Genomic DNA, 12,070 nt, shown 5'->3' on the forward strand with positions numbered 1-12,070 from the left:
AAGTGAAGTGCGTGCAGAATGATGCTGAGCGGCAGCCATAATGAAATAGAACTAAGCCTAACCAGTGTAGAAACTGGCGTCGGCCAATCAGAGAGCGTCTCCGAGAAATGCGGCTACGGAAAGTATAGACGCTGCTTGCTTAGATAATAATAATAATAATTATAATTTAGGACCTGCTCCGAGGTCACCATTTGGCACACATGCGAACCATGCATACAATGCGTATCTGCGATTAACCCATCCCGTCGTCCTTCCCCCCCAAGGGCAGCCGGGAGCAGACAGGCGCCACGTGAGCCGCGCCAGGGGACCAATCCAAGTGCTCCTGTCCGTCTTCGTCAAGGACGCCACAGCGTTAGCGATCTTGTTGTTGTGCATGTTTTTCCATTGGGTTTATCTTATCGGGGGGGGAAACCCTTGCGAGCACGGGGAGAACATGCAAACTCCACACAGAAAGGCCTGGGAGATACCCCACCTGGGTAACTGGCATCATGGAAACCTGGTCCCCAAGCGGGATTCGAACCCTGGACCTTCTTGCTGTGAGGCGACAGTGTTAACCACTACACCACCGTGCAGATGATATAGATCGCTTGAAAACGCGCCCGGCTTCCATCATATTACATCATATTTCAACGCACAGTGCGTTACGTGCGTTGACCTATTTGATTGGCTGCGAGGATACAGCGATGAAACCAGTGCACGCCCTGCCGTGCGCGATATGTCTCACCCCAGCCTGAGAGGTAGTTACTAGTGACTTCCTGTGAATGAAAAACTATTATTTATATTTGATATATTAACGTTATATTGTGCATTGGAAACACAAACATACTTAAAATTAGTAAATATTATTAATTTTAAACATGTTTATTTTATTTCTAGGGCAAAAAAAAAAAAAAAAAAAAAACTTCTTCTCTCTTTTAACCAGGGAGGGCGGCGCTCTAGCACCCACTATGGACGAACCGCCACTGGTTGATTATATGTGACAAACAAACACTAAATATATTTGGGCTACAACATCCCCAAGTAAAGGGTCCTTATTAGCTCCTGACACATTATCGTAAGATGCTTGTAGAAAGAAGTATTTATTTGGTTGTAAGGGGGTTTAAAAGTTGTGTACAAATCTTACAAGAACAATTGCAAAACACGTGGCAGTAAACCATCATACATGATTCTTACAAGAGATTAAGAGAATATGAGAATACGCCATATATACAGTACTGTATGGCTGGGCAACCAGTAATCCTAACCTAATATTAAAATGACTTTATACAACTTTCTGAAGGCACAACTATGCCTCTAACCTCCCTTATATGGGACACACTGCCTCCCTCAAAACTTAGCAGAGGTAGATGCTTAGAGCATGAAAGTGTTGCATCAAGTTCAAGGTCATAATTTTTTTTATTCTTAATATTTTGTTCAAATTTTTTCATGATTACCACTAAGAACCTAACTTAACATATCTATCAAAGATTACAAAGATTTCCGAATTGTAACCACTTATATTCCTGTTTGTTTGATAGTACCTGCATTTTTATGACAAAAAAGACACAAAACGGGATATTTATATTATTTCTATGTTTTTGACATCATATTCCAGCGTGTCAAACCAGCGCACATTAGTTGTGATTCACCTCATGTGGTGATTTAGAAAAATAATTTACTCATTTGGTCAGGAAATGGCCAAACGCTAATGTTATGAAATACCCTGACATCGGTTACATATGTAGCGGGGTTACAGTGAGCTTATCACGGGTACTGGGAGAGAGAGATGCCGCACCCCCTGCCTCGCGCTGAAGCAGCCCGCCTCGAGGTAACCACACAGCGGGCCGCGCGTCTCCCACCAGCACCCCACCAGACCAGAGGATGCGTGCATGCGTGTGCGTCTCCTAAATATCGGGTCTTTCCCGATATTTTCGCTAATGGAAGTGCTTTGCGAATATGGCTGGGGGGGCGATATGTACATGTTGGCCAAGGCCCGGCTGGATTCATTCAAGATTCATCCCGTGAGAGCCAATCTGAGCCCCACACACTTTACTGCAAACTAACTAATCGATTGTTTGCTAAACTTCTACTACTACTACTACTACATTATACATTTACACAGTGTTGTACTTACGTAACGATTTGCTGCATTTTGGTTCCAAACGCCGGCAAAAATTTTCCAAAAACGAGCCAAGTACTCCAATTCATTCAACTGGGCACATTCCTTATTACCGCGACAAGCTCCACCTGGCCAAACAGTCTCCCCCCAAAACGTCACCGCCTCTGGGCGAGAATCTCCGCCTACTCCAGACTGACTGGCTCCTATTCTCACATGGGCCATGGTGAAAACATGCATAGGACAATTGCGCCACCGTGTGTAGAAATCCGGTAACAGCGTTTCTACAAGAGCCTGTGAGTGTTTAGGATGCTGTCCTATCGTTCATATTTTCATTTTATCGAAAATTTTATGAATCATTGCAGATTAAAAAACAGCGTTTAACATGGGAGTTAATGGCAAGAAATAAACCCTTATGGTTAATTCCCAAACTAAAGTGTGTAACTTTTTTTTAGAGACATTCAAATGATGATCATTTCACATATTGAAAATATATGGAAAATAACCAAATGGACCCAATTTAATACATTTTCTTTGGATCAAATCTTTTTTTATTTTCAATTTTCAACACAACTCACAACACAATAATAACAATAATACATAAAAGACATCCAAGAACATAAACTAACACAACAATGATTAGACAATAAAGTTGTCACAAAGTAAAAGGATAATAAAATAAAATATATACTATAAAAAAGTGCTTACCCCTCCACCTCCAGGCCCGGCAACCGCAAGCCACAATCCACAACCCACAGCCCGGCCCCCCCGCGAGCCAAAGCACCACGCCTCTTTAGTGCCTCGACCTGCAGAGACCCCGAACCACGGCCCCCCCCAGCCAGAGCCCACGATCACCAGACCCAGATCAGAAGGGGGTCAGGAAATATACATAGGATCAATCATTGAATAAAAAATAATAAATGAAACAAAAATACAAAAAACACCATAACCACCAACATACTTGAATATTCGCTCGTTCAGCCCCCAGCCCCCCCTCTCGCCCCAGGACCCCAACGTGAGACATCCACATAATACCCCATTCAGTACTCAACTTTCAGAGTCATATGCGTTCTTTTAGTTTTTCCACCACAGCCAACCAGACCGCGGTATTGGCTTCATTAACACGTGCAGTGTAAATCTCCAAATAAATAACATCAAGATAGGTGAGAATCCATACCTTTGGACATAGCTTATCTGGTTGTATCCAGCATGAGGCAATCAGCTTTTTGGCAGCCGTCAGACCAGCCAAAATGAGTCTCTTTACATGTACAGAGGCCGGCAATTGCAAACATCATTAAACAATAAAACAGAAGGCAAGGCCGGTATGGTTAGAGAGAAAATCTCTGATAACTGAGTGGTAACATTTACCCAGAAGATCTCAACCGGAGGGCACTCCCAGTACATATGCATATATGTTCCAATGGCACCGTCTGGACACAAGGTACATCGAGAGTCAGGCCTGAGACCCATTAGGTTCAATCGCCTGGGGGTCAAATAAGTCCTATGAACAAAATTTAGATGAATCTGTTGGTGATCTGGGTTGCGTGATGATAGCCTAATATTTTCCCAGACTGCATCCCAATCAAAATCTATATCCAACTCAGGGATATCCTTTCTCCAAATCATATCTAAGGGTAGGTCTTTATATGAGGACGTAAGTAAGTGCAGATAAAAGTCAGAGACGAAGCCTCTCGATGTCTCTCTGTCATAAAAGAATTTGTGAAACCGGTGTCGCTCTAGTGGAGCGTGCCATGGGACTCCATGAGCCTTCAGAGCTGCCCTCATTTGTAAATAAAAGAAAAAGGAGTTTCTGGGGAGATCAAATCCGTTGGATAGGTCCTGAAAAGACCGGATACCAGAGTCATTGAAAATATCCCCCAATGTATGTATGCCTTTCCCTTCCCATCTAGGATATCTAATGGGTTGTTGTCCAATAAGGAGCCAATTGTTATTGAATAGTGGGGAATGCGTGTGCTATTTATGGCGGTTAGTGCATGCTTTCTGGGTGTCACGCCAAATCGGTTGGTATACACGACATCTTGGAGTCTATGTGGGGACACCATCTCCTCCTCCAATGGACGCCAGGACACAGCCGCTTGAGCGTCAAACCAAGTGATAAGAGGTCTCAGAGAGTAAGCTTGAAAATAATACTTGAAGTCTGGAAATGCTAAACCCCTGTCTAGTTTACTCCTCTGTGCAGTGGATCTCTTTAAGCGTGGGCGTTTGTTATTCCAGACGAATTTATATGCAGCAGAGTGCAGTTTTTGCCAGTAACCAACAGGGGGAGACAACGGTAGCATGGAGCTGATCAAATTAATTCTGGGTAAAACATTCATCTTAATTATTGAGGCGCGGGCCTGTAGTGAGTTCTTTAATTTGGACCACCTGTCAAAATCCTTCGTAATCCTGTCACCCAAGCTGGAGTAGTTATACTTTACTGTCTGGTTAACAGTTGGGAATATTTCAATCCCAAGGCATTTAAAGTGCTCTACCATGAGTATGTTTGCTGGAAGGATGGTTGCCTTCGCAGTCTCGTTGAGTGGAAGGAAAGCTGATTTTGGCCAGTTGATCTTAAATCCAGATAGACTGCCAAAGTAATCTATTACTTGGAGAAGATAGGGCAGAGAGACAGCTGGGTTCTGCATAAATAGGAGTACATCATCTGCGTATAAGCTGATATGGTGATGTGTGCCCTTAATTGACACAGGGGATATAACCCGGGATTGTCTTATGTACTGAGCTAGAGGTTCGAGTGAAAGAGCAAAGAGTCCTGGGCTAAGAGGACAACCCTGTCTAGAAGAGCGCGAAACAGCGAATAGTGGTGAGCAAAGCTTCCCTGTCAAGATCATGGCAGAGGGATCTGTGTAGAGGACTTTGATCATGTGAATGAAACCCTCGCCCAATCCCATCCTTCCTAGTACTGCCCATAAATACGACCACTCCAATCTGTCAAAGGCCTTCATCGCGTCTAAGGACATGACAGCCGTAGGGGCTGCAACATCCTTACTGGCATCAATCACGTGCAGTAACCGTCTGATATTATCCGTGACCAGTCGGCCTCTTATAAAGCCGGTCTGATCGGGGTTAACCAGAAATGTCATATGCTTTTGAAGTCGGATGGCTAGCACCTTAGCATATAGCTTGAGATCGGCTCCGAGGAGACTTAAGGGTCTATAGCTTCAACATTCGGTGGGGTCCTTATCTTTCTTGAGTAGAACAGATATAAGTGCCATATTGACATCCCTGGAAAAATTGCCCTCCTCGACTGAGTGTAAAATCATTGAAAGTAATAAGGGACCAAGTATATCCCAAAACGCAGTATAGAGTTCCGGTGGAATGCCGTCCCAACCAGGAGCCTTGCCCCTCTGCATATCAGCTATTGCTTCCCTGAGCTCATCTAGTGTGATAGGTTCGGCTAACCGTTTAGTGTCCTCCTCTGAGATTTGTGGTAGGTTAATTTGACTAAGATAGTCCTCCAGCTTGGCGTGATCAAAGACCACTTCCGACTCGTACAGGTTGGAATAAAACAAGCGAAATGTATCGTTGATTTTGTTGGGGTTGGTGGTTATCTCACCCTGTTGGTTCTTAATGGCAGGGATATCGGCAAATGTATCGCTGGCCCGTATCTTCATAGCCAGTAGGTGACTGGGTCTAGAGCCATGAAAGTAGTAGTGTTGTCTTCTTCTGTGCATTTGAAATTCAGATTGTTGTCTTAAAATGGAGTTAATCTCCTTTTTCACCACTTTAATTTGGAGTTCCGGTCGGCTAGAGTATCTTTGCTGCATAGAAGACATCATTGTTTTATGCAGCTCTTCCAGTTCTACTAACTTGGAGAGACGTCCCTTGCGGAGATTGGAAGTGAATAGAGTGGTATTACTCCTAATAAACCCCTTAACCGCATTCCACAAAGTGCTGGGGTCCTGTACCGATCCAGCATTAAACTGCAAGAATTCAATGAGCTTCTCCTTAAATTGTAGGTTCAATTCCTCGTTCTTCAGCAGCGTTGAGTTAAAGCGCCATCTAGGGGCACGAGACCTCATTTTGCTGAGTGAACCCTTCAAGTCAACGTCAAAGCTATCGAATAGCCTAGGGGAGGAGAAAACATAATCAATTCTGGAGAAAGTTTTATGTCTCGCGGAGAAAAAAGAGTAGTCTTGTGAGGTTGGGTTTAGTAACCGCCACATATCAATAACCCCTGTGTCTTTAGACCAGCCAAGTAGGGCCGCGGCAGCTTGCTTTTGATCGTGGGTTACAGCATCTCCGGATTTATCAATCAATGGATCCCACATGGCATTGAAATCAGTACTCACTATGAATGAGTACTCAGGTAGTTTCAGCATCTCTGTAGTGAGTGCAGTATAAAATTGCGCGTCATACACATTAGGGGCATATGCAGCTATAAGAGCAATTTTCCTGTTATTGTATTCCATCTTCGCTATAGTGATTCGTCCTTCCACATCAGACCACACGTCTAATTGTTTAATATTCAACTTCCGCTTAGCCACTATGGCTACGCCCCGGGATTTAGTGCTAAAAGAGGAGGAGCTTATATTATGATAAAAAATTGCAAGTTTAGCACTGTCAGCCTTCAAAAGATGCGTTTCACTCAGCAAAGCCACATCAACCTCCTGTCTTTTCAACCATGTTAGTACACTTGTACGTTTATGTTGAATATTAAGCCCCCCTGAATTCCAGATCAAGATGTTTAAATTAGCCATAGTCCAGCCAGGTTGCAGTATGACTGAACGTGATTCCCCGAAGTAGAGCACCACAACATATACACATCCCCACGCTAAGGTCCTGTTGGGCGAGAGCAGACATACAGTAGAACGAGCCAAAAGAAATAAAAAACAAAAATCCCCGTATCCCCCCCTCCCCTCCCCGCACCCCCCCCCCCCCCCTCAAATATCTTGTCCGATGTCGATCAAACATCATTTGGCACTGTGACCGGGTCACAGCAACCAAAACCACATTACGTAACTTAACCATTCTAACCAGAATTGTATATTGTAACGAATTAGGAATAGGGGAACCCCCCATCTCTCAACAGAGAGAATCAATCTATAACTATATAGAGCTCAGTGCATAGAACATTATGCAGACGATAAAGGCACATGAAACATAGTTTGTCCGAACTGAACTTGATTAAAGTGAGGTACTCTTAACACATGTCGAAATAATACCACTGTGGAAACAAACCCCGATCATTACCGTGCTGCCAACGTTGAGGTAGTGCAGCGTCTGTGACGGTCTTGTGTTCTGCTGTGATAAGAAAGAGAGTTAAATGCACCGGCGTACAGTTCGTTGCAAAGGGGATCAACCCCCTCGGTTGGACGGATCATAAGCACATTCAGTCTGTTTGAGTGAAAATTGTGATCTTCATCCCGCTCGGTTAGAGCCGAATAAAGACAACAAACATACGTAACAAACCTTGCGCCGTTCAATGGATAGTTCGAGTGTTAGATGATAAAAAAGGCAAGAGATAAAGAATAAAGAAAAAACTGATAAGAGTACAGGGCGTCTGAATTACATTCAAATAGTCAGTAATCATGTTCGTGATTGAGACAGTACCGTATAGAGAAGTCAAGTATTACCGTCCTGAGGATTGAGAAAGCCACGGTCGAACGTGTTTACCATAGTGCTGGCCTGGATAGCTAGCCGGTGTGCTAATAGCACACGTGCAGTGGAGTCGTTAGCTTGGTTAGCTTGTATTCTAGCAGCCCACGTGTGGAACCAGCTCCACTCCTACAGGGCCACTAGCCTGGATAGCTAGCATGTTAGCAGGCCACGCGTGAGGCCAGCCTCAGGTACCCGCCCCGGCCCCTCATTGCCCGTCGCTCGGTGTATGCTCCACCGTGGCCGGTCTGTTCCTCTCAGTCGGAGTGACTGTGTTGCTTTTTCGAATGAAGTCCTCCGCCTCGGATGGTGACTTGAATAGACGGTTGCACGATACCTCTCCCCATCCCGTCTTCACCTTCAGCTTTGCTGGGAATAGTAGATATACCTCCACCGCCCTCTCTCGTGCTAGATCCATGGCGCCGGTGAATGCTCTGCGACGTTTAGCTGTGTAATCGCTAAAGTCAGCGGCGAATCTCAAGGTACGGCCGTTCACCACCGGAGGTTTCAGTCTGGCCTCTCTCAATATATGCTGTCTCGTCTGGAATCTCAGGCAGCAGAATATGAATGTGCGAGGGTTTGCACGCTCGCCCTTCAACTGGGTAGCGGGTCTGAAGATCCTATGCGCTCTTTCGATCTCGGGGCGAGCCAGTTTCGGAAACCATTTTGGTATCATCTCCTCGAGGTATTTTATCGGTTCGTCCTCCTCCGTTTTATCCGGTAACCCGTATATTCTAACATTACATCTTCTACCACGGTCCTCCAGGTCCACCGACTTCATCTCACAATCACGTAGTTTGTCCTCCAAGTATAATATTCCCGCGACGTTGGTCTCAGCTACCTCCACGACCGCGGACATACCTCCCTCCGCCATGGCTAATCGTGCGTCTATGGCGGTCACCGTCTCCTGTAGTGCATCTACCCTGCCGGCTAGCTTAGTCATGATAGCGTCCGTTTCCTCCCGGAATATCGACCTGATGAGTTCCTTATCCACGTCGTTCAGGGTTCCCATCTTGTTCTGCGTCTGTTTAGACATAATTCTAACTTCAAGAAAATCAAATGGTATAAAAAATAAAACTTAATCAGGGTTAATGTGGTTTGGTTGCCGAGCTCCGTAAAATCAGCCAGCCATGCGCTGCGGATCGGAACCGGAAGCCAAATGGACCCAATTTCATGACATAATCATCAACACAGCCACCGTTGTACACACAAACACACAAAAAAATACACAAAATAGTTGCTAAGGAGGCACAAGGGAATATAATTTATAATAAATATATATAAATATAAATATAGGGTGCCTGTCTGGCCACAGTATATTAAAATATCTCAATCCTTGTAATGAATATTGATATTACTGCTTGTGTATTTTACTGATTGCTTATTACGTGTCATCAGCTAACGCTGTGTTTACCCATCTATGTTCACTGTGAAAAGGGCCTACTATTCCTGTTGGGTTTCATCCTAGAGTAAACACCAGGCTGAAATATTACTGAGCAGTTCAAGGGCTTAGATATACTCCATTTTAACATCATTGTTCGCATACTTGCTTACATACTTTGCGTACCTGGAGGATTAAGAAGTATATCCGTTATGGGACAAATCAGGGCCAAATCAACCCTGGTTGACACCAGAATATAAGTTAATTTCCTGTTGCAATGTTTAAAGACCACCCACATTTCATTGTATACTTGTATGCCGTGACAAATAAATCTCTTGACTTGACTTGACTTGACTTAACTAGGGTTCAAGGTGTTGCCCTAGCAACACAATTCTGTTGAAACAGTCTATACTGGCCCACCGCGCACATGCTTGATTTCATCTTTTGCGGACGACACGTAGCATAGATTTCTGAGGACACGCGCAACCAATTCTCCAAAGGAATGCAGGATGTGTGTGGTAGCCATCTTGCGCACGTAAACAAGAACATGCAGTTAGAAGGAAGTATATCAGAGCCCTGAAATACTGTAAAAATACAGAGACAGTTGAAATACTGTAAAATACCATGTCATTCCACTCCACTTTATTCCCACTATGGCCAATACCAATGTCAACGAATGTTGCAATAGAATGTAATAAAAAAATAAATCTACCGCAGCTTCTTAGAGTATTTTGATTCCTTAACATACATTTTAAGGATGCATTCATTTCCCATTGTCTCGATCATAGATAAGAGATTCTACTGTGACCGAGTGGATTTGAACCTGGGACCATAGGATCCACAGGCGGCCGCGCTAACCAGCTGAGCTAAAGGGTCAGACCTGTTAACAGGTGCTGGTTGACTGCGACCGACTCGTTAGTAGTTTATACTACTGTGGGAAACATGTAATAACTTACTCAGTCTAATGGATCCGGTTAATACGATGTATTAACTCAGAATGATCAATACATACAAAATAGTTAGAGAGAATGGCTGAATAGCTCTCATCCAGGCTACTACCTAGAGTAGGACACCAGGGAGAAGAGAGAGAATCAGAGAGAGAGGGGCTCCTTTATAGTCAGGGGGGGGGGGGGGGGGGCACACACCATAAACTGTAGATTTGGGGGAAGGGAGGGGGTAAACATTTGGGGGGAATGGTGAAAGACCTCAACTGAGGGAGAGGACAGTATATTATTCCTCCACACTACTATGAGAGTTATGATGACTAGAACCCACTCCGTCCCCTGATCTTGACGAAAGCAAGCAGTGCGTTTTATAAAAAGGTTGAACCCGAGCCTGACATTGTCTCAGCGGCACGGGTAAAGAATTCCCAACAACGTGCCGATCGGTACTCGACTACTCTCTCGATCTTCGTCGCCAGGTGCCGTCGTCTACAACGAGTCCGACCACGACGGCTGGTGTTATGTGGGCGTGTGTAATGAAAGCTGTAAGGTGGAGGTGATCTCCTACTCCTGCCCAACGCCCACACCACTGCCTCCCACCACCCAACCCCAACCGTGTACCAATGTGACTCCTCCCAGAAAGGTACTTTTTCTTCCCCCCCCCCCCTTTTTTTGTTTGTCAGTGCTTTAACCCTTTCACTACCACACTACAGAAGGTTAACCCTTTCACTACCACACTACAGACGGCTAACCCTTTCACTACCACACTACAGAAGGTTAACCTTTCACTACCACACTACAGAAGGTTAACCTTTCACTACCACACTACAGAACATTAACCCTTTCACTACCACACTACATAACGTTAACCCTTTCACTACCACACTACAGGCGGTTAACTGTCTATAGTGTGGTAGCAAAAGGGTTAACCTTCTATATTGTGATATTGAAAGGGAACCTCTTAGTTTGCGACGTCCCACATATGGGACGTTTTTCAGACTTTTTGCAACCGGCACTTTGGCGACCCCTAGTGGCTCGGTGTGCATATTTTGTAATACAATATATATATATCGAATTGAAGGCTTATTTGTTGCCTGTCGATAGCGACAAAATCCGACAAAATCCACTCAGCGGTTCTCGAGTTACATGCCGGTATTTGAGGCTTGTGCAAAGTACACGGTATTGCGCAAAATACCACTCCCGACTCAGGCTGCAGTAGTTCCGTCAATCTAGATCCGATCTCGAAAATGATTGTGGATCATTGTAGCCAATGAGTGTGGCTTCCAATGATACCCCATGTGGGGATGTGTGAATCAGGGATCTAGGTGAACAACTAAATTCTTTAACAGGAAGCCAAATGAATTGAAGTCTATGAGAAAACTGAGTTTTTCTTTGTACACAGTTGACCAAAATCACTCCTAATCATGCATTTCTGAATGGATCTTTATGAAATTTGGATATGTACTACATAAGGCTTCAGGCTATGGCTCCGTCTGGATTTGTAAGCCATGCCACCTTCTGGGGAAATACTACCTCTGGACTACTAACTACTGCAGGTCCCCTCGATCACTTCACAGATGAGCTGGACATGCTTCTAAGCTCCTTACCGGAAGATGGTACCCCTCTCCTTCTATTGGGCGACTTCAACCTGCCTGACTCATCTCAGTCGGTCCCAGTGGTCTCCCTCCTACAACAATTTGACCTGACTCCCACTGCCATGCCTCCCACCCACAAAGCAGGCAACTCCTTGGATCTCATATTTTCCCGTAACTCCAGCATCATTAACACCACGGTAACTCCCCTACATGTATCTGACCATTCCTTCATATCCTTCTCACTAACTCTCATGCTTAACCGAAAGGTCTTCACCCCAACTCAAACTGTCTCACTCAGACGCAACCTGCCCTCCCTATCCCCCTCCACCCTCTCCTCTGACATAATATCCGCTCTACCTTTGAGTGACACCTTCTCTGCTCTCCCCACAGAGATGGCAACCTCCACCCTCCTATCAGCCCTTGCAACCTCCTTCGACAAGCT

The 12,070-nt window shown here is 44.7% G+C and overlaps 1 protein-coding gene across 1 annotated transcript in view; it reads left to right on the forward strand.

Moving 5' to 3' along the window:
* LOC311247295 (mucin-2-like) overlaps window positions 1-12,070 on the forward strand; it is a gene marked incomplete at both ends in the record, with an annotated part of 111,952 nt that overhangs the window by 80,412 nt on the left and 19,470 nt on the right. The window contains 1 exon segment of the mRNA XM_084337654.1: window positions 10,513-10,676. Within this exon segment, the coding sequence (XP_084193780.1) occupies window positions 10,513-10,676 (164 nt within the window).

The sequence above is a fragment of the Notolepis coatsorum genome, assembly GCF_963971535.1.
Source record: "Notolepis coatsorum genome assembly, chromosome: 20".
NCBI classification, from domain to species: Eukaryota; Metazoa; Chordata; class Actinopteri; order Aulopiformes; family Paralepididae; genus Notolepis; species Notolepis coatsorum.